A 23685-nucleotide genomic window follows, 5' to 3' on the forward strand; every position below is an offset into this window, starting at 1 on the left:
TGAGAGTCCGCCTGCCGATGCAGGGGACGCGGGTTCGTGCCCCGGTCCGGGAGGATCCCATATGCCGCGGAGCGGCTGGGCCCGTGGGCCATGGCCGCTGAGCCTGCGCGTCCGGAGCCTGTTCTCCGCAACGGGAGAGGCCGCGGCAGTGAGAGGCCTGCGTACCGCAAAAAAAAAAAAAAAAAAAAAAGAATGAGAGAAGTTTTTCTCCCTTTAAAGGACTTAGATTATGCTCTTATCCTGCCTTCTGACAGCAATGGGAGAATCCAGCATTTTGTTAGTGGTGATTTTTTTTTTTTTTTTTTGCGGTACACGGGCCTCTCACTGTTGTGGCCTCTCCCGTTGCGGAGCACAGGCTCTGGACGCGCAGGCTCAGCGGCCATGGCTCACGGCCCCAGCCGCTCCACGGCACGTGGGATCTTCCCGGACCGGGGCACGAACCCATATCCCCTGCATCGGCAGGCGGACTCTCAACCACTGCAGCCACCAGGGAAGCCCTAGTGGTGATGTTTTAAGGCCTCCTAGTGTGTAATGTGTCCCTCGCCATGGTGCTGGGCGTTTTTGCATCTTGTTCAGAGTGAGTAATGCAGAAAGCCACGTAGATTCAGCCTTTAGAAGGAATGGCCTCACGGAAGCAGACGAAGAGAATATAGTTCCATATATTCTTTCACAACAGTCACATGTTGCTTTAAAATTGGTGTGGATTTTGCTCACATGCTTCAGGGGAAATAGCTTCCAAAGGCAACAGACCACAGTGTAGCTTAGGCTTGCTTTCCGCTGTGGCATGGTCTGCCATGGCTGGGGTAAACCGTCACAGAGCTTCTCAGCAGCCAGAGACTCAGTTCGGGGGATGCAGGAGGCTCTGCAGAACCTGTCAGAGAAGAGCATCTTCTTACATGTCAGACTGCCAAGGGCTCACGGAAGGGAAAGCAGCCCAGACGACTGCACTGTAGACAATCTCCAGATACTCAGGCACTGGGGACCCAGTTGCCGAACTGTGGCCTGGCCTGGGGCCTGGGCACAGCGCAGGTAGTGTACAAGGATCTGTGCTTCCTCACACTTATTCATCTCGTGGAAACATGTCAGGCTGGCTCCTCCAGGGCCCTGCATTTATTTTAAAGAACGTTAGAAAGGAAATAGATCGCTTACCATCTTCCTCCCTCTTTGGGCGTGTTTATTGTGATTGGAAATCATTCTCGGCCACGTGGTTGTAGCTTTCACCCCACTCTTTGTGCTCCTAGGTTAAACAGCCCTCTGTGCAAATAAACAGAAAAGGGAGAACTGTTTTATTCAGCTACAGAAAAAGGAGCGAAGTGAGAGCCTGGAGAACTGGGAGGGTTCAGCATGGCTTGTGTCCTCTGCTTGTGCTTCCCTCCCCGCCCCCCCCGCCCCCCCCCGCAGAGCCAGGCCAAGAGGCACAGAACAGGCCTTCGCCAGCGTTGGCTGGGAGCCCGGACCCAGGTGTTGGGCAGTGAACGGGACTGCCGGCCCTGGATTGGTGTTTGCTAGAATTTACCTGGGGATTATCTTGACTATTCCTGGTGGGGGAGGAGATCTGGAGCTGCTCTGAACTTGATTAAAACCTGAAAGCAAGAAATAAAGCTGAAGAACTTGTGCCTTTTGGATACCATCTACTTAAAAATTTCGTTCCAAAGCTCATAAAACCTCCAGCTGTTGGTACAATCGATTAGACTTACTTGCCATCGAAATCATTTTGAACACATTCTTAGAAGGAGCCCGATACTACCTAAGACCACTCGGTGACTGACACAGGTACACTGCACCAGAGCCCCTCAAAACGCGGCATTTGTATAACAAATGAAGGGAACGTAGGCTTAAATTGTCATTCTTTTTGTCCTACCAAACCTGGAAATAACAGTTGATTATTATATTGTTAGTTCCCTATTTCAAGCAAATGATTTCATTATGTAAATCCCCCTTTAGTTTAAAAGAGAAAAAAGGGAATTCTCTGGCGCTCCAGTGGTTAGGACTTGATGCTTTCACTCCAGGGGCCTGGGTTCAACCCCTGGGCCGGGAACTAAGATCCCATAAGCCGTGCCCCACCCCTAACAAAAAAGACTTTCTCCCCACGGATGGGGCTGGTACCATCAGAGTCCTCTTCCCGCCCCACACCCCCCCCATAAAAACCTCCACAGATACAGAAAACCACACAAATTGAGTGTATGGCTTAAGGAATTACCAAAGCCAAGAAATAGAGCTGTACTACTGCATTCCCCCCAGCCCCTTCTGTGGTGACCACTTTCCTGTGTTTAACTTTTAATAGTTTTATCACTCAATTGTGCTTCATCTCTAGATTCAAAAGTTTAATTTGCCTGTTTAAAAATATTTAATATACCTTTTAATACTTTTAAAAACTGTAGACACTTCCTCTAACTCCTTATTATTTATCTACTGAATGACCTTTAAGTAGGACTTAAATTATTGAAGTTAAATTCTACCAGCCACACACTCGCTCACAAGTTACCTTGTGTTAGCTATAATTTTGAGACTTTTTTTTTGCAAACATAGTGATAACACCTAATTTTAATTGAAACATGCTAAAACCTAAAGATAGAAATAATTTAAAAGGCTAAGAAGCCAAAAGCTTCTTTTGAATCTAGACTAGCAATGGAAAGGTTGAAGTTGTCTGGCTGATGTTCAAGGAGAGCTTTTCATTCTCTGGTACCATTTTGTGACGTGTGTGCTTACATATAATCACTACATTACATATGATCATCTCTCTCTGGACAAAGAACAGAAATCAGCTACGACTCTGTAAGAAAAAGCAAACCCAAAACCAAAATCACGAGCAAGCTTAGAAGTTAAAGTGCAAGGGCTCTGGTGTGACAGGGTCTGCCTTTCTATTCTGGTTCTGCCACCACGTGATGCTGGGCAAGGCATCAGCTTCTCCGTCTGTACGGTGAAGATCATATTTATTAATCAAAGTCCATCCAGGGCCTTCCCTGGTGGTCCAGTGGTAAAAAATCCACCTTCCAGTGCAGGGGATGCGGGTTTGATCCCTGGTTGGAGAACTAAGATCCCACATGCCGCGGGGCAACTAAGCCTGCGTGCCACAACTAGAGAGACCGCATGCCACAAACTACGGAGCACACGTGCCCTGGTGCCCGCACGCCACAACTAGAGAGAGAGAAAAATAAACAAAAATGCACGCCACAACTAGAGAGAAGCCCACACGCCGCAACTAAGACCCGACGCAGCCAAAAAAATAAAGAAAAATAAAACTTAAAAAGTCCATCCATACTTCTGTTATGAAGAATGATTACTTATTAAACTCTCTGTCTTGTTATTAATCTTGATTCTTGAAAATGTTAAACCTGAGTCCTTGGTGTAAAAATAAAAATGTGTGAAAAACATCATACTCAGGATCCATCAAATATAATTTCATTTACTTGTGGGTACTAATACTTTACATTTTTTACCTGATAATAGCTTATGAGCATTGATAATAATAATGATAATAAAAACTAAAATGGCGAATACTTGCAGAATAACATTTAGTTCATGAAATGCTTTCATATGAACTATCTCTGTTTTAATAGAATAAAAAATCCTACCCTAATTATTTCTCCTGCTTTCAGCATGTGCTAGTACTCTCTCCTCAGCCTGTAGTGAAGAGGAACTTATTAAAGACACAGGTGATGGGTGAAGAAACATAAAACATAAACATCTATTCATTACTTTTCTATACATTTCTGGGGCTGTTTAGTTTGTATAGTACCCAGTGCTTGTCACCATCACATAAGTCTGTACCACAAAAAAAATGGGTTAAATAACGGATAAGATAATTAATCTTGACATTATCTCATGTCATTGCTTGTTAAAAAATAAATATGCAATAATCAAGTCACCAAAATGACACAGTGAATTTAGCTGCCCCCCTGAGCTAGGTCTTACTGCATAGTCTCTTAAACCCACATCAGAGAGAGGCTTACAACATGAGGAACTCAGGTTACTCTACAGGAAGATCTTTTTTCTCTCACCTTGAGTCCATACTCAGACAGCTGAGAAAGTATCTCCGCGTGGCCATCCAGTGGACTGCCACAAATCCTCAACCTGTAAGCATGGTATCTAGAATATGGCCGAAGGAAGTTGTGTTAAAAGAAAAGAAAACTGAGTAACTTTTTTATCCTGCTAAGGAAGGTCACAGTAACCTGTCATCCCAAAGGAGGCGCTGTTCTTGAGATTAAGATCATTTAAAGGAACCCACTTCTGGCTCGCTGGCTTCCACCTTCCACACTCTCCTACACTCTCTTCACAGTGGGATGCTGGGAATTGAGAGACCTTCCAGCAGCTTCCACAGTTCTAGCCATTCGGGCTAGATTGGGGTTCCATCTCCTTGAGGTTTAATCCCCTCTTCTTGAGTCTGGCTCCATTGGTGTCATTGTGCCTTTTGTGGCTTCATGGGTGCCACCTTTCCCAGACTGTGGGAGAAGGGCCTCTACTCTCGTTTCCTCTCTAGTCCTGGAAACTTCACCCCAGCCCTTCTCAAGCTCTTCCTAGCTTTGAGCATTAGATGTGGGCATCCCATCCTTAAGAGACTTGTCTTTGGTGAGGAACCAAAATTGTCCCCAGCTTACTCTGGAGCTAAGTGCAAATTAATCTGCAGGCAGACGCTCCCTCCTGTGTGTGCTTCCCATGTTGCCTGACCTTCTAACTGAGCGCTTGTCACTTTGCTCTATAACTTGACAGCTTTCACAATTTTTTCCACCATCACCTACAAAAGGAAATATATTTTCCATTGCAAATCAACGCACACAGATGTATACGTATGATTGATACAGAGATGTAGACATATATCCATGTGAGTTGCCTTACCTTTACTCCATGCTCTCTGATATTTTCCATTCTGTGCTATTCTGTTCTACTTTGTTCATTTATTTATTTTGAGTGCTGTTCAAGACCCACGAAACTGGTTTCATGATCTTCTATCTAATTGGCTACAAGCTGCTGTTGGAACAACATAGTTCTGATTAACTTGCTTGACTCCCCGCTGCCCCATCCCTGCTAGACTGTGACCTCACTGTGGGCAGGAGGCGGAGCTTATCCATTTCTCCTTTGTAGACTGACCACCCACCTTGGTGCCTGGCAGGTAGCAGATGCTCAGGTAAATACTAGTTGAACCAAAGAACCCAGCCTCATTTGTAAAATTTGTGAAATGGAGAGGTGCCCAGGCATACCTGTGTGACAGTTGTGAGAACAGAATGAGATCATGTATTTAAAGCAGAGAACACAGGGCCTAGTGCCAACAGATGTTCAATTAACACATGTTTCTTTCTGGTTTTCTCCAACTGGCTCACCCTTTAATTGATGATCTGAACTGCACTGCACTTTCTTTAAGTAATGAGAGGTTTGAAGTCCATCAGCCTGAGGCCTCCAGCCACTCAGCACTCTGAGATTTTCCAAGTGCCATGGAGCCAGGGACAGATAGCCCTTCAGGGAGAGCAATTTCTTCTAGGGTTTAGCCCAGGCCAGCCTCTGGCTGAAGATAGGGGAAGGTCATGGGGCGAGTTGGTTTTGTCATACCCTAGTGGGACTCATTTCTCCATGAAAAGTAGAGACGAGCTCATTATTAGAATTTCTTTGCAAAAATGAAAATGACTTCCGCATTTTAAAAGACTACAAAATAAGTTTAAAATCAGCGTGACGTTTAAAGTGTCTTGTGACTCAGAAGTCTTCATAATAGGTGTTGTTTCAGAACGCCGACACCTAAATGAAGTCTGATGTAGCAGAAAGAGCACTGGTCGAAGAACTTCTGGTTCGATCAGTAACTGGCCACTAGACTGTGGGTAGGACAGCTTCTCTGGATCTTATTTCTTCATCTATGAAGGAGAATCCTACCCGTTCCCAAGACTTTGTGATCACAAATATGAACTTTAAACCCCTTCATTTTACATTTGCTGGATCGTATTAACCAGCAAGGAGATAACATTTCACTGAAAACGTATCTCAGCTGCAGAGTCTGAATCAAATACAGGACCTGCAACCTTTTCTCTTTATAACCATTTCTTGCTACTGTTGTGCAGCAATACTAAATGACGCTTTAGCTGACCTGATCACCAAAATGGACAGTCAGGTGATCTGTCATCTGCATAAATGAAACTTCAGAAATCAGGCTTTTGCATGCATTGTCACAGTAGTAATTCGTTCTGAACTGTACTTCGTCTTGTCCATGAAATGTCAGCTCTTCGTTTAATGCAGTGTGAATCGATCATTCACATATGAGTAATTTAACGAGCCCACTTGCTGTTTTCTTCCAGGACAGAAAGACTCGGAAGATAATGGAGCTTCGAAGTCTAGCAGAATATGAAGTTCTTCCTCTTCATGGATCTCGTTTAAATTTAAGGTCAGTAGTGATTTCCATTTGCTACCAGCTGGTACCTGCCCTCTTCCCCGGCTCCTAATGAGCAGGCTGTCCTGAAGTTAGCAGAGCGATTAGAAATGCCTCGCCTGCATTGGTATGAAAGTCAAGATTTTTTCAGATGTCTAGGAGAAGTAAAATGCTTGGTGTGGAGAGGTTAGCAGTGCACTTCTGTGCCCCCAGCTCCCCCATACAGAAGCTTCTCGTTCACTCCTTCTCGGCACTGCCCCTCCCCCCCCACAAAGATTCTGATGGAAAAGAAAATCGGATAATAAGTGGTTCAGCTTGAAAGGTCAAGCTCCCCGCCAAAAATGTCAAACAGGACTCCCTTCCCTTTGTTGTTTTCAAAATGAACATAGAGTCAGCTTCCACGGGGCACAGAGGGTGGTGTCACACGGGTTCTTGTATAGAGAGACAAAGAAGTTGGTGTCAAAAGTGGTCTTCTGTTGGTTTTTTTTTTTTTTTTTGCGGTACGCGGGCCTCTCACTGCTGTGGCCTCTCCCGTTGCGGAGCACAGGCTCCGGACGCGCAGGCTCAGCGGCCATGGCTCACGGGCCCAGCCGCTCCGCGGCATGTGGGATCTTCCCGGACCGGGGCACGAACCCGTGTCCCCTGCATTGGCAGGTGGACTCCCAATCACTGCGCCACCAGGGAAATCCCCCATATAATAGTTTTACTTTTCTCTTGAAACATGACAGTGTTTCTTGAGCCATTTTTTAGCGATGGATCCAACCAATTTTGTGAAACCGCATCAGATTATTTCAAATAATTTTTCTGAGCAGAAAATAATATAACTCCTTCCCCCCAAACAGGATGATCTTTGAGGTTGATTAAGAAGAGTGTGCCTCCTTTTCACCAATGTGGGGAGTAGTATTTTGCCTGAATTCCTATTTTTGAAAGCGCTCTTTTAAAATTTCTTGTTATTGGTAAATATCCCATTGAACTGTTATATGAACATTAAAGTTAAATACGTGGCTAATGTGAAAATGGTCTTCTTAGAGAGTTAGCTCTTTTTGTCAAATACATGAAAGAGGCCTGGGTTCAGATGAGCTGGGATGCCTGGTCAGTTCTGCACTCTTTCTGGGAAGAGCTTGAATTTCAAGAGCTCCCCTCAGCCGCTCCCCCCACAAATAAATGTGGGGTGAAAACCTCAGTGAACTGAAGATCCCATGTGGAGAGAATTCCATTTTTGTGGAATTTCACAGCCTGTGCTCACGGAATGGCATTCCTGAGACTGTGGCGTTTGGATAAGAAGAAAAATTCACTGTGACCTTGAAACTTCCGTTTTGGATAATTCCTCCTCTATGACTTCCTCATGGTATTCATGGCTGCCCGTGGATCCAAGATCAACCATTTTTTCATGCCTGCTGAGAGGCCACAGCTTCAACATTTACTGTTTTGTTGCCACATTATTAGGAGCTGCCTCCTGGTTTGCACCGTAAAATTCTAGAGTGTAAACACTTGGGCATCTATTTTCATGTGTGGCAGACTCACCCCTTTTGTTACCTCTCTGAACGAGATTTCAGGAGTGTGCACCTCAGGGGTAGATCCCTACCTTTGCAATGGGTACATACCCTACTCCACCCCACCTGTACTTTTCCCCCTACCTGAACCTCTGAGCCAAGGGGGAATAAACCAGCACATGCCAGCCCCACCCTGGCCTACAGGCAGCCCTCCCTTCCAGACAGACACTCATGTGCACACGTGCACATTCTTGCCTGCAATCTCCCCGCCCCCAGGCATAATACACATACCTAAAGGTTTAAGACTCTCCTTAAACATGCACTGGATGGGGACTTCCCTGGTGGTCCAGTGGTTAAGACTTCGCAGTCCTAAATTCGATCCCTGGTCAGGGAACTAGATCCCACATGGTGCAACTAAGAGTCCACATGCCACAACTAAAGATCCCACGTGCCACAATGAAGATCCCGCACGCAGCAACGAAGGTCCCACGTGCTACAACTAAGCCCCAGAGCAACCAACTAAATGAATAAATATTAAAAAAAAAAAAAAAACACACACTGGATGTCCACCTGGGGGTCCAAATATGGGACGAGACTGCGGAAAGGCACACCTTGAGTAACTGCTGAATATTCCTCCCGTGTTTCTTTGTATATCACCCCTCTTCCCCTCCCTTAGCCAAGACGTATTTCCATGAGGCCGTATTTCTCCTGGCTCCTGTCTTTCTTTCCGTCATTGTCTTTTCTTCCCGGCAGAGCGCCAGCCTGAGGTCTCCCTGTGTGGCTGCTACTGTGATCTGTTTCTCCAGAGGCCCACATGCAGCGATTGTTCTGAGCCACTCACGCTCTGCCTCACCCTGTCATGACTGAGGGCGCTGGCAGGAGGCCTTGGGTCTGCATGGGAAGCCAGTCCCGAGTCCCGTCATTACTTTATGCAAACCAGTTACGCTCTCTGGTACAAACAGTTCATTGTTGGCTTGAGCCAGGGACTGATACTGTAACATCAGTTCCATCGATCTCAAGAAGACCTCTTCAGCGTAACGCGAAGTGACCTGCTGAACCACTCTCTGAGAATTTATAGGAATCATATTGACCCTGCAGTCATGTCAGGCTTTATTTTTTGAGTTTAGGCAAGTCACTGTGCACAAAAAACCATTGGGTGAGTGTGTGCACATCTGCACAAACAATTTTAAGTTATTATTGCAGAAAATGTGGGGCCTCACCAGTGGGATCAGAATTTTGAAAGATGTGCAAAAACATAGAGAAGAGTGAATAACCAAGGATGAACATGAGAAGGAATTTAGGACAGCGGAAGCCTTAAATGAACCTTGGCTTGCAAAGATGCAAAGGGTGGTAAAAAGGACTTTTAAAACTATCTTTAGGGCTTCCCTGGTGGCGCAGTGGTTGAGAGTCCACCTGCCGATGCAGGGGACACGGGTTCGTGCCCCAGTCCGGGAAGATCCCACATGCCGCGGAGTGGCTGGGCCCGTGAGCCATGGCCGCTGAGCCTGCGCGTCCGGAGCCTGTGCTCCGCAACGGGAGAGGCCACAACAGTGAGAGGCCAGCGTACCGCAAAAAAAAAAAAAAAGAAAGAAAAAACTATCTTTAGACAGAAGAAAGTGAGAATGGGGGCTAATCAGTGCCCAGCTGGAGAAATTGAGCATGGGGTGGGCTGCCATTTTTTTCATAGATATCACAGAGGGCATTTAATGAGCAAAGGGGTGTCAGGATCAGGTGACCCCTCCAGACCTGAGAGTCAATGATTCTATGAAACAGATGTTGAAATTCTGTATGAGGTCCACAAACATCCCAGGATGTGAACTAATAAGATAATTCCAGAATTGGGAAGATTGCCAGCTGAAGAGTTATCAGTAATTATGGCTTTTCACCTAAAATGTTTAACGCATTTTCCACAATTACTGAATTTATTCCCAGGACATAGTTTATTCTGTGGGAGAATCCTGTTCGTTCAGTGTGCTCCACTGTTAGCTCATAATACTTTGTACTTAAACAGTCCCTTTCATCTGTGGATCTCAAAGAATTCTATAAGGATTCATTAGTTCTCCCATGGGACTTTCAATTTGTCTGCACACTTGTGAAACAGATAGTAAGCAATTTTGCACCCAGGAAAAGGCAGAATACGGAGATGGTGTCTCCTGGGTGTCCGATTGCTGGTGGCCGAGCTGCCCAAAGGAACGCCAGCCTCTTCCTGCCATTTATTCCCGCCCTTTATGTCAGATCCTCTGACATTCAAGTATCAAATAAGGTATGCAATTTGGGAGAAATTTCCAGACTTCTAATCCGCGTATGGGTTTGAGAAGTATGTGTCCCGTCTGGCTCTGTCTTGTATTCTGTCCCCCACACAAACTCACACACAAAGCCAGAGCTGTCTGGAAGGCTCTGGGACGGGACTGAGCACTTTATTGTTGCCTCACCATCCCCCCTCACCCCCACGTCCCACCTTTCCAGCCCCCGTTACCACTTAACACTGTTTAACTAGTAACAGGGAATTCCTCAGGGTCGGAGATGAAGGGCACGCTTACCTCCCACCCCCTGCCGTTCTGACTTTGACACATTTTAACAGTTAAAATCTAAACATAACCTGATGCCTTCATTTCCGCCCCATCTGTCCCTCCTTAACCCCCTACAGTCCAGCTTGCATCCTCTCCCCTCTACCGGAGTCACTTTTTAAACGTCTTCAGTGACCTCCTTGTGGAATTCCACAAGACATTTCTTGGGGTCGTTCCACTTGACCTCCTTGATACTGTTGCCCACCCTGCCCTCCTCCAAAGTCTCTTTTCCCTTGACCTCTGTGGCCCTGAAATCCTTGTTTTCCTTTCCCCTCTCTGGCCGTATCTCTTTCTCATTCGGAGGACATCCAGTGCTGTGGTCCTTGAGCTTCTCTGACCCTCCCGTGGGATCAACTCTTGCCATGCTTATCTCCCACGCGATAGAGATAGCTCTCCCCCTCCCCCAGACTGAAAATCCCAGAGACCTCGTTCACACTTCTCTTCCTCTCATTTTCTATATCCAGTGGCTCACAGAGTTCCTATTTGTCCCCTGAAAAAGCTCTTAGCACTCACTGCCTTCTCACCTCGGAACCCTAGCACCCAGAGCACTGTCCCCCAAACTCTTACGATCACGCGCATTAACGAAATCTGTACAATTCACTCTTCCAATTTTTGACTGCCAATTTTTGACTGTTTACGTATTATGTGCTGTATTAATCTGCTAGGGCTGCCACGGACTGGACGGCTTAAAGAACAGAATTTTATTTTCTCACAATTCTGGAGGCCAGAAGTCCAAGATCAAGTTGCCATCAGGGTTGGTTTCTGATGAGGCTCTTCTTGCTTGTAGACGGCCACCTCCTTGTACCCTCACACAGCCTCTTTTCTGTGTGTGTGCAGAAAGAGAGAGACAGAGAGGTCTGGTGTCTCTTCCTCTTTTCATAAGGGTCCTATCAAAATAAGGTCGTATCAAAATAACGCTCCGCGGCATGTGGGATCTTCCCAGACCCGGGCACGAACCCATGTCTCCTGCATCGGCAGGTGGACTCTCAACCACTGCGCCACCAGGGAAGCCCTATTTAACCTTTAATACCTCCTTAAGGCCCCATCTCCAAATACTGTCTCATTGGGGGTTAGGGCTTCAACATGTGAATTTGGGCACAAGTCAGTCCATAATATCCATATTTTCTATTAAACGGGTCTGTTCATTTAAAATACATAAAATAGACTCAAAAAAGATGAGAATTTGAAAAGTAGGTACAAGTAAGAATTTTGATATTTTCTCCCCACATCCCAGGGCATCAGGTCGGCGTACCCGGGATACACACCCTGCATTCAAAACCACGGACCTGAGCAATGACTGCAGTGTCCTAACAGATCTGTCCACTGCCGGGCTTTCGTGTCGTCTTCCCATCCAGCTCAACCTCTGTATTAGCCTTTGTAAAGCGGTGGTTTCTTCTTCCCCCTTCCTCAGAAAACATTGGTGCTCTGGGTTGCCCAGGAGAGGCCAGGGCAACTGCCAGCTTGACCTTCAGGGCCCTCCATGTCCCAACAGGACCACTGCTTCAAGCCGTTGTTCCTCCCGCCGCCTCCCTCGGTACCCGCTTCCTCCTCCTCTGCAGGTCCGGAGCCTGGAGTTCGCATCCTCACCACCTTCCCTCTTCACTCCCACACGTTTGTCTCTCCCTCCTTGAAGCTCTGTCCTATCCTTTGGTTCAGGCTCACCTGCCGTTCAGCAGTGTTACTTCCACTTTCATGGGTGCCATCTTTCCCCCTCAACTGGATTACGGTCTCCAAAAGCTCATGGTCCAGGTTTCTTCTTCATTTTACATCTTCCTCTGAGCACAGACTCCGAGCCTGTCCTCTGTCCTCCTTCCAGTGGTTGTGGCTGGATCGAGACCACCACGAGGGCGTTGGAAGCAGTGACACCATCTGACTTGCTGTGCACGCACGGCCTGGATGTGTTCAGAGAAGGCAGCTTAACACGGCTGAGTTCCTAAACCTACTCCAGCTCAGCTTCCTGCCGATGCTATTTCCCAGAATTTGGTAATATATTCTCCTAAAAATTTAATAGAAGGGAAGTTGGCTGCTCATTGAAAAGTGTACGCTTGACTGCAGACTCAGATTACCTTAATTAATGTTGACGAATGCAAGATTTATTAGCCAAGCAGCCATCTCTTTAGTGCCCAGTGGGGCTCAGGACATGCATGTAAATCATTCCGATAACAATTTCCTGGATTGAGCACTTGGCATTCACCTACCACAAGGTGCACCTATTCCCAGAGTGCAGAGCTGGGATGCTGAGGATGATTTGAGATGATGAACACTCAGGAAAAGAATGACTTTGCACACTGAAAAGGCAGCAAGCCTGGAGCTGTTTCCAAACCATGAATTCTCCTTTAAAACTCACCAGCTAATGCTGGCCTGAGAATTTCAAACCAGTGGACTAAAATGAAGATACCAACTCACTTCCTTAATTTTATCTTTATGGCCCTGTGGCTGCAATCCAGCCATCCAGTTCCCAGAGGCGTGCATGGGGACCACGCCATTACTGGGATGATGGCCTTGGAGACCTGTTAGCTGAAACCCACTCTTCTCTGTGAAATGAATGTGTGCAGGCTGCAAATTAGTTTCTTGGTCCACCTTTAGGAGGAGGGGATTGCCCCTCAAATTGAATAGTTTAATATTTAAACTATGTATTTTTTCCTTATCTACATGGTAAACTTGGCAGACTCAGCGAATGTTATAATTGAGCTCAGAGTCCAAAAGTCATTTCATAGTATATGTTTCAAGTATAATGTGGTTCAGTGTCCTGAACCAAGATTATCTCACCAAGCTGTTTGATTGTTACACAGTAGCCAAGGATACTAACCGGCCCTGTGGGTGACACCCACATAATCTGCAGAGACCATGCAGGTAACCCTCAGGCCATGTTTGTCAGATTAAAGTATAACTGCAACAATCCTGTAACGGTTAGTTGTTGATTTTCTCTTGGTTTCTTCATACTTTTGCATAAGAGCTACCTGTATCTCTTACATGGAAAACAAAGGGCTGAGTTAGAGAGAGGGATGGACCTGGGAAAGGCCAGGGGACGCAAAGAAATGTCTGCTAGTTGAATAGTTCTTTGAGATTTTTGTTCTTTTCATTTTCACAAGAGACCCACAGAGAGGGAATTCGCTGGCAGTCCAGTGGTTAGTACTCTGCGCTTCCACGGCTGAGGACACAGGTTTGATCCCTGGTTGGGGAACTAAGATCCCGCAAGCCACGCAGTGAGGCCAAAAAAAAAAAATAAAAATAAATAAAAAAGAGACAGAGAGACCCACAGAGAAAGAAGGAAAGAAGGAAGGTGGGGGAGAGGAGAGGGGGAGGGAAGGATCAAGAAAAGGAGAAACGAAAGAAAAAGAATGAAAAGAAAGGAAGGGAGGAAGAAGAGAAAGAAAGAAAGAAAGAAAGTCTCCCCGTGGATCCCATGCAGTTTTGTGAGGCCACCTCTTGGAGGAGAGTTTAACTCAGGACACAGCTTCCCCTCGCAGCCTCCCTCCACCGTGGCTGTTGGCAGGGGCCGCAGGGACATTACAGACGCCACCAGAGAGGGCTACGGGGCCAGCCTTCTTGCTTCTCCGGGCCCTCGGCTGAGGCCCGTGTGGGGAATAGCCACGTGGGTTGCCAAGTCAAGCATTTTCATGGCCTGAGTCACACAGACAGAGCTTTAACTCTGCGAACACAAACCAGGGAAATAAAGAACAAAATGCCAATCCCAGGAGGCAAGGGAATGATCATTAAGTGCCACTATAGGCCCTCAGGGTAATTCTCTGCACCGTCCTGTTCTGGGCGAGGGTAACGCAAACTCCTAAGGCCTTGTTGAGTATCAGGCCTCCTCACTGTTTTCTTTAAAGCCTGCTTGGAAGCATAAGGGCGCAAACCAGGACGGAATTCGGAAAGTCTGCGTTCATCGTTGGGGTTTAATTAAAACACACTGAGCCTTGCAGAAGCTTGTGGTTTAGAGTAATGGAAAATTTAGGGAATCAGAAACAGAGACGGATCTGAGGAAGAAAGGTCTGATTTTCTCCTCAAGCCTCTGGATGTCTTGCCTTCCATTTCCTCCCAGACTTGTAGTTGACACCTTCTTAAACATGTGAATTATTTTTCTAATAAAGGATTAATCAATTTTATAATCACAAGTATTTGGTATTTACTTATACAGAGGCATTATCCAAATGTTCATACTATTTCATATTCGCTTCTATTAGGTTAATTTATAAACATATATTTATCATACACCTCCCATGTGCAAAGCAAATGAAGGGTGCAAGGGGTACAATTGTGAGCAAAACTAGACCAGCCTGGCCCCCTTCCTCATGGAGCTTCTTTTTTTTTTTTTAATTTATTTATTTTAGCTGCATTGGGTCTTCGTTGCTGTGCATGGGCTTTCTCTAGTTGTGGCGAGTGGGGGCTACTCTTCGTTGTGGTGCGTGGGCTTCTCATTGCGGTGGCTTCTCTTGTTGTGGAGCATGACTTCTAGAGCACAGGCTCAGTAGCTGTGGTGCACGGGCTTAGCTGCTCCGCGGCATGTGGGATCTTCCCGGGCCAGGGCTCGAACCCGTGTTCCCTGCATCGGCAGGCGGACTCTCAACCACTGCGCCACCAGGGAAGCCTGCAAAGTAAGGTTTTAAGAACATTATTTTCCAGGCATTCTTGTCAAAATCAATGTACAAGCAATCAATCAATTGGTCAAACCAAACAAACTCGATACCGTGTTGGGGGTTAGGGGCTCATATCAGGCAGGTCTATGAGAAGTTTTATTCATCATCATAGCCCCTCCTCCCCAGAGCAATAAATAATGATACAATACTCCTTGCGCTCAGCTGGCTGTGTCAGTGACCTTAGTCAAGTCATTTGATTTCTTACTTTCCTTATCTGTGAAGTGAGGGTTTGGGCTTAATGATCTTTAAGCACCTTTTTTATTACGATCAACACACGAAGCAGGTGCCTGCCGTGGTGGCCAGTGCTTTGACACTTTCCTGTCCACGCCGCCCTCCCACACACAACACGAACATTGGCCACCAGGAGATTAAAGGCAGAGAGAAGGAAGAAATAGGATAAGCACAGCAGAAACATGTCAAGTAAATTATGCCTTCAGACTCGAATTCTAATTATTTCCTCCTGTCTTCCTTCTTCTACTAAATCATGTTCTTCTTTCTTCTGTTATGTAGTGATTGAGTTCATCATCTTTAAGTCATGCATTCATTTGTGGAACACTTCAGGGTGTCCAGTATATTCCAGGACAGGGCTGTGTGTTGAGGATGTGGACATGAACAGTTTGACCTCATATGGTTTTCCCTCTACTAAAATCAGTACATTTTACCCAAAATAGTCTGTTGACACCCTTTTCAATTCTAGGCTGCCCCTCCTGAAAGGCTAGTGTGGAAAATATTTTGCAAACATAATGACCAAAAAAAAGGCTAGTCTTTTTTTTTTCTTTGAGCTATATCTAATTGCTGAAATTGCAAACCTAAATTTTTGAAAGACAGACCCTACACAATCATCCATTACTCTTGTCCACAGGCGTAAACAAATAAAACTCATAGTTGTGTCGTCATATATGCCTTTCCTGTCATCCGTAATAATGTCCCCTGGGAAGAAGTAAGACAGGTGGAATTTTTAAAGTTTTTTTGAATCTCTAGTGACAGAGATGCTTATGCTCATTTTATAACACCTACTGTATACCAGATAATAAGTGTATACTGATTCATTTTCTATTTTGGTAAATAACTTTCAGAGAATGGCAGTATATCTTAAGAGGATGATAGATGAAGGACCTCCCTTTAAAAAGAATATTTCAAACTAATTTTCCCCTAATTATATTGGAAGGTTTTTAATGACAAAGTTCATGAAAGGGTCATTGGATTTCAAAAATTCTCCTTGCTCTGTCGATATGACTTAAACGTTTTAAACTAAGAGGGTATCTGGATTTATGAGCTTCCACCTACGTCTTGGATTTAAGGGGGAATAAAAGGTGTTTGGATTTATCTTCATGACCGATTTTATATTCAGGAGAGAACTCTGTCGTGAGGTTGCTTCCCTCAACTATTGTTCATTTCACACAATTTGAACAGAGTTTTCATTTATTTTTAAATTTTTGTTTAATTTAAATTAAAAAACATTTTTTGGCCTAGCCCCGTGGCATGCAGGACCTTAGTTCCCCAACCAGGGATCTAAACTGTGCCCCCTGCAGTGGAAGCGTGGTGCCCTAACCGCTGGACCGCTAGGGAATTCCCATGAACAGATTTTTTTAAACTATTTTATTCAAGTAGAGTTGATTGACCATGTTGCATTATGAACATGTTTTTAATTAAGGTTTACAGGTGAGTCACCATAAAAATGATGCCAACTCTTCTCCCCCCACCCCCCACCGGTGAAGCCATTGAAGGACCCTGCCCTTGTTTTGTGTGAAGGGGCCGTGGGTGAGTGTTGGAAGGTCCCCTCCCCTAACCCCACGTCTGGGAGGGGCATTGCCTGCCGTTTCTCCTCCTCAGTTTAAAAAGGTCCTTCTGGACTTCCCCATCACCAAGACACTCATCTATCATGATGACTAAGTTAAAGCAACTCGAAGGATTGTTTTTACTTTATTGTCTGCATAAACTAACACCCACAAGAACTTGCAGGGCGAGTTTAAGGGTGGGCAAACCACACACGTGACCGTGGGAGGGATGGGAAGTCTCCTGTGGCATTTTCCCCAGAAGGTCGGCAGAAATGTGAACCAGTAATTACTTCAGAATACAAACTGCTGTGTCTGTGGGGAAGGAAGAGTGCAGCATTCAGCCTCCCTGAGCCTCGAGACACTGGGCGGGCAGCACACTGGCCCACGGTGCTCATGGCGTCCACTATTACACAGACTTCCTGTTTCTGATTTCAGGCCTTTCAGAAAATTTCCTGTGAAATGGAAATCCTGACTGGCCTTTTCTGGTGCATTCTTACTACATGGTAGAGAGCTAATTTCATATCACTGAGGAAGCTTTCCCCAAAGGGACTAAAACTGGGCTACTGGAGAAAGTATAAAAACACACGCGCAGGAGACAGGTTAGCGTTCAGGCCCAGTTGCAATGGATGACTGTGAACGCTTCACACTCCACAGAGGAACTCAGGAGCCCCAGCACTCAGCCCTGTGCAGGGCAAATTTCCAAAGCTGCAGCAGGCCAGTTTCTTTCTGCATTGAAGAATCACCTCCTTCAAAACCCTTGGGAATTCTCAAACTTCCATATCTATATCATGAATTACATACAGTACCAGTTCTCCTTTTGGAAAATTTGATATTTAAACACTAATGATGTTAATATTAAAAAAAAAAATGTGTACCTGTCACAGGCAGGGAACGTGCCAAACACCACCCACACGACTCTTCACAACAACCCCACAAAGTAGGAATAGCCCCACTTTACCCATGAGGAAACTGAGGCCAGAGGAAGAGGAAGTAATTAACCCAAAGCCAAACAGCTAAGAAGCAACGGAAGCAGGATTGCAATCAGCTCCACTTGACTCCAGAGCTCATGATCTCAGTGAGTTTATGCTGTATTGCCTCAGTGTAAGTGATACAAACAGCTGCTCTAGTTAATGACTGACTTATGCAAGTGAGGGCAGCTTGCGTGTATTTATTCTGACGAGCGTTTACGGTACCATATCCAAGTGCATCTGCATTTCCTTAGCAAGGACGGCAGCAGAGAAGCTAAGTGCAGACGGCTTGCTTGTCCTGTTATTATCTGGAATATCCTCTACTTTGAATATCTAATTTTCTTGTCCCTGTCTTTTCATGACCACTGAATCAACAGCCACGTTTGCCCCTGTCCTTTAAATAGTGTATGTGTTTTGGAGTAATCAGAAAACAAAGCTACATAAAGAAAACACGAAGAATGTTTTCTGGTGCAAATTGTATTGCAGAATCAAGCTTGGAAATGTGACATAATTTTCAGTTTCCCCATTGATTGAGGCTCTGATGGAAGGCGATTTTTTTTTTTTAACTTAATTTGTTTATTTTTGGCTGCGTTGGGTCTTCGTTGCTGTGCACAGGCTTTCTCTAGTTGCAGTGAACGGGGGCCACTCTTTTGTTGCGGTGCTCAGGCTTCTCACTGCGGTGGCTTCTCGTTGTGAAGGATGGGCTCTAGGTGCACAGGCTCCAGTAGTTGTGGCACACGGGCTCAGTAGTTGTGGCACATGGGCTTAGTTGCTCCATGGCCTGTGAGATCTTCCCGGACCAGGGCTTGAGCCTGTGTCCTCTGCATTGGCAGGTGGATTCCCAACCACAGCACCACCAGGGAAGCCCTAAGGGGATGCTTTACAAAGTCCTTTTTAGTGACAACACAGACACACCTTCAGATAGAGACATGCCATACAATGCTTGGGCATCAAGCAGAGGCTTAGCTGTCTGAAAGCCACCAGCCTGATGGAGAAGGAATGACTCCGAACCCCCAGGCTAGGCTTGTTTGCTTTCCTCCTGGAGGATAATAGGATGCTAAGTATTGGGTTTAGCTGCCCCTCTCCCCCGGCCCCCAGAATGGTCTGGAACAGGATCAGCTTCACACCCATCATACTCTGGACTGGAACTTCTTCTAAGGCAGGAGCCACGTCGTTACATTCCCAAGGACTTACACTGTGCCTGGAGCAGCTGATGGATGAAGGCGTAGCTAAATGAGTGGGGCTGTTTGAGCAGATGGAAGATTCAGTGGCTTCTGGCTCTCAACGTCACCATATTTTTGTGAAGATGTTTCCATAGAAGAAGGTTTCAGTTTGTATGTTGGACACTCATGGGCCAGACTTTCAAACAATGAAAGAATTCAATAAAAGGATTGGAAGTTAAGAAGATTTCCAAGAAAGATTTCTCTGCACAAATAAATTGACAATGTTGCTTGAATAAGAGTCTTCCTCGTGTTTCCCCCATTACCAAATTCTTGGTACTTTAAGCTGGCCCTAAATCTATAGCCCTTGCTCTAGAATTTAGAGCCCCAAACAAAAGCCATGCTGGGGTATATGCCAAATTAAGTAAACCACTGTGCCTAAATATAAATATAAATGCCTGAATGTAAATATCAAAGTTTATTAGGACAACTTGTAGCAGCTTCAACAAAAGGTGGGGCTTCCCTGGTGGCGCAGTGGTTGAGAGTCCACCTGCCGATGCAGGGGACACGGGTTCGTGCCCCGATCCGGGAAGATCCCACATGCCGTGGAGCGGCTGGGCCCGTGAGCCATGGCCGCTGAGCCTGCGCTCCGCAATGGGAGAGGCCACAACAGTGAGAGGCCCGCGTATTGCAAAAAAAAAAAAAAAAAAAAAAAAAGCGCTGTCTTTGTATTCTCCAAACTGAAAAACAAAAACAAAAAACACTGCGAGGGCAAGTCTGTTTTTCACGGAAGAATAATTCCTTTGTTGATTGACTCTAGGAGGAATTAAAGAACATTCATACCTAATTAAAACAAGTAAACTCTAGAGGTGAGTTCAGGAAGGTGGAGTGATTTATGAATCCCACCTCAACACCTTCAACTTGAAGGTGATCAACTTGAGCAGGACTTGCCTGAAGGCAAATATTACCCAGTCTAATTATTAGACCTGAAAAGCAATGTCTTATTTATTTATTTATTTATTTATTTATTTATTTTTGGCTGCGTTGGGTCTTTGTTGCTGTGCACGGCTTCCTCTAGTTGCAGTGAGCGGGGGCTACTCTTCGTTGCGGTGCGTGGGCTCTAGGTACGCGGGCTTCAGTAGTTGTGGCACACGGGCTCAGTAGTTGTGGCACACAGGCTCAGTAGTTGTGACGCACGGGCTTAGTTGCTCCGTGGCATGTGGGATCTTCGTGGACCAGGGCTCGAACCCGTGTCTCCTGCATTGGCAGGTGGATTCTTAACCACTGCACCACCAGGGAAGCCCCACAATTTCAGTCTTAATGATGCTCATATCCTATTTTACACAAAGATGAGATGTACTAGGAGCGATAGCTCTAAATTTCAATGTTAAGAGTCTATGTGAGAAATGTTTGTTTAAACAATATTTTTATTACAGTTTCATAAATACAGAGAATGCACTGGACGTAAGTTACAGTTTTGTGGATTTACTCAAACAAACACACCTGTGGAACCACAATCCAGTTCAAGAAATAGAACATTCCCAGAACTCCTCCCTTCTCCCTGCCCTCACAGCCACCAAAGGTAACTGCTCTCCTGACTCCTACACGGTAAATTAGTTTCACCTAGTTTTGAACTTTATATAATTGGAACCACCTAGTACCTATTAATTTATGTCTGCCTTCTTTCTCTCAACATCACGTTTGTAAGATTCATACATGAGTTGATTAATTTACTATGCTGTACAGTATTCTGTAATATAAATATACCACACTTGATTTATCCATTCTACTGTTGGGGGACATTTGAATTGTTTCTCATGTGGTCTATTTCTTTTTTTTTTTTTTTTTGCGGTACGCAGGCCTCTCACTGTTGTGGCCTCTCCCGTTGCGGAGCACAGGCTCCGGACGCGCAGGCTCAGCGACCATGGCTCATGGGCCCAGCCGCTCTGCGGCATGTTGGATCTTCCTGGACCCGGGGCACGAACCCGTGTCCCCTGCATCGGCAGGCGGACTCTCAACCACTGCGCCACCAGGGAAGCCCTAGTCTATTTCATACAAGTAATGATGCTACATTCTTATACCCACACTGTGCACACTCTAAGTGCATTTCCATTAGGTGTATAGACTGGGGAAAAATTGCTGGGTCATTGCAGCTATTGTTTTTGTGGTTATTGACAAAAAGTTTTCCCAAAGTGTTTGTATGAATTTACACTCCCACCGGCAATTTATGAGACTCACGCATGTCCTTGCTGACACTTGATATTATCTTTTTAATTTTAGCCATTTGGAGGGTATGTAATGAGGTGTCTTTGTGGCCTTATGCCTGAGGTGGAGCATCTTTTCAAGTGTTTATTAGCTATTTGAATATCTTCTATTGTATAGTAAATGTCCAAACGTTTTTTTTTTTTGTTTTTTTTTTGCGGTACGCGGGCCTCTCACCGCTGTGGCCTCTCCCGTTGCGCAGCACAGGCTCCGGACGCGCAGGCTCAGTGGCCATGGCTCATGGGCCCAGCCGCTCCGAGAGGCATGTGGGATTTTCCCAGACCGGGGCACGAACCCGTGTCCCCTGCATCGGCAGGCGGACTCTCAACCACTGCGCCACCAGAGAAGCCCCAAATGTCCAATCTTTTGCCTATTTTTTAATTGCAATGACTTTTTAATATAAATTTATTTATTCATTTATTTATTTTTGGCTGCGTTGGGTCTTTGTTGCTGTGCGCGGACTTTCTCTAGTTGCAGCGAGCAGGGGCTACTCTTCGTTGTGGGGCACGGGCTTCTCATTGCGGTGGCTTCTCTTGTTGCATAGCACGGGCTCTAGAGCGCAGGCTCAGTAGTTGTGGCATGCGGGCTTAGTTGCTCCGCGGCATGTGGGATCTTCCCAGACCAGGAGTCGAACCTGGGTTCCCTACATGGGCAGGCAGATTTTAAACCACTGCGCCACCAGGGAAGTCTGACTTTTTTTTTTAATTAATTGATTCATCAACGTTTATATATATTCTGGATACCAGACCTTTATGGGATCCATTATCACAGATAGCTTCTCTCTGGCTGTCTTGGCAGCTTAGTGATCGGAAAATGCCTCAAGGGGAAAAGGAATCCAAACATTGTGCTCCTCTCTCCAACATTCCCTTTTCTCAGGGATTTTGGTCTAAGGCTTCAGTGTCCGGGCAGCTCTTTGATGACTCCCAAGCATGTGAGCTCATCTGGATTTCCTGCTAGCTGTTTGCATGAGAAGCGTTAGTCTAATATAAGCTGTTCCTTTATCTCCAGAAGCAAAACGTCAAGAATGAGACTGTTGGTTTAAAAAAAAAAAAAGAAAGGTTGGGGGGGACCTCCCTGGCGGTCCAGTGGTTAAGACTCCACACTTCCACTGCAGGGGGCATGGGTTCGATCCCTGGTCAGGGAAGTAAGATCCCACATGCTGCAGGGCGTGGCCAAGAAATTAAAAAAAAAAAAAATGAGACTCTTGGTTTGGAGTATTTCCAAGGAAAACTGTAGAATAGAGAAGCATGCCTGATATCCTAAGGGCCATCTGCACATACAGAGCAGAGAAACACCCTTCCTGGGCTGGGGCTGAGCTGGTGTGGAGCTGGGATAAAGGCAGGATGAGGAATGCTGTGTGGGGTTCTGCCCTCTGACCCTTGGGCCTTGTCCCTGGGGATGGGCAAAAAATAAACCAGAGAAAAGCTTGGGGATCCCCAAGCGTGTCCCTCCGGTTTAGCCCACAGAAACTTTGGGAAAACCCCATCTAGTGGAGCTGTGAACTGAAAAAGAAAAATAAAAAGCTAGACTGATAGCCAGAGGACAGCTCTCAAGTCCTGTGTGCCCAAGGGCTCCAAGTGCGGTGGAAGGGGACTTCCAAAACCTGTCTATCGCTCAAAGCAAAGCACAGAGCTGGGCTGAAAATAGACCGGCAGACGGGGGGAGGCCTCCCAGCTGAGAGAAGGAGGACACAGTCTGTGGAGCCCTATTGATGGAAGTCCATGGTGGGACGGGTGATGGCAGTGTTTGCTACAAAGACCAAGGTCAATGCCCAGGTCCAGGCAAGACAGACTCGGGGAGGACTGGGGCAAGTCTGCCAAGTGCATCCCTCACCCAGGCCGGCTTGGCCCTGCTTCTCGAGAGCGCCTGGCCTGACCCACACCCAGCCTCCTCCTGGAACTTACTTACGTCTAGAGAGAAGAAGAAAAGAGATCAGGAACTGAGGAAAACCCAGATTAACAAACTAAATATCAGAAAGAGATTAGATTTTTTTTTTTTTTTTTTTTTTGCAGTACGCGGGCCTCTCACTGTTGTGGCCCCTCCCGTTGCGGAGCACAGGCTCCGGACGCACAGGCTCAGCGGCCATGGCTCACGGACCCAACCGCTCCCTGGCATGTGGGATCCTCCCGGACCGGGGCATGAACCTGTGTCCCCTGCATTGGCAGGCGGACTCTCAACCACTGCGCCACCAGGGAAGCCCCAAGAGATTAGATTTTTAAGCCGGAAGGGACTGAATTTCTTTGGGGGTGAGATTTCTTTTTCCACAACTGTTCTGGATTGAATCATGTCTCCTCAAAAGATATGTTGAAGGCCTGGTACCTGTAAATGTGACTTTATTGGAAAGATGGTCTTTGCAGAGGTAATCAAGCTGAGATGAGGTCATTAGGGTAGGCCCTAATCCAATATGACTGGTGTCCCTTTACGAAGAGAAGAGGGCTTCCCTGGTGGCACAGTGGTTAAGAATCCGC

General features: G+C 46.0%; 1 protein-coding gene across 1 annotated transcript in view; it reads left to right on the plus strand.

Annotated features, from left to right (window-relative positions):
* Positions 1–23685, plus strand: part of LOC308626382 (uncharacterized protein) — a 48690-nt gene that overhangs the window by 17488 nt on the left and 7517 nt on the right. Inside the window, exons 2-3 of the mRNA XM_081251348.1 lie at positions 6279–6364; positions 20392–20563. Coding sequence (XP_081107474.1) covers positions 6300–6364; positions 20392–20563 — 237 coding nt within the window. The 5' untranslated portion in view covers positions 6279–6299. The remainder of the gene's footprint in view (positions 1–6278; positions 6365–20391; positions 20564–23685) is intronic.

This window comes from Mesoplodon bidens (assembly GCF_964165515.1).
Source record: "Mesoplodon bidens genome assembly, chromosome: 12".
NCBI lineage: Eukaryota > Metazoa > Chordata > Mammalia > Artiodactyla > Ziphiidae > Mesoplodon > Mesoplodon bidens.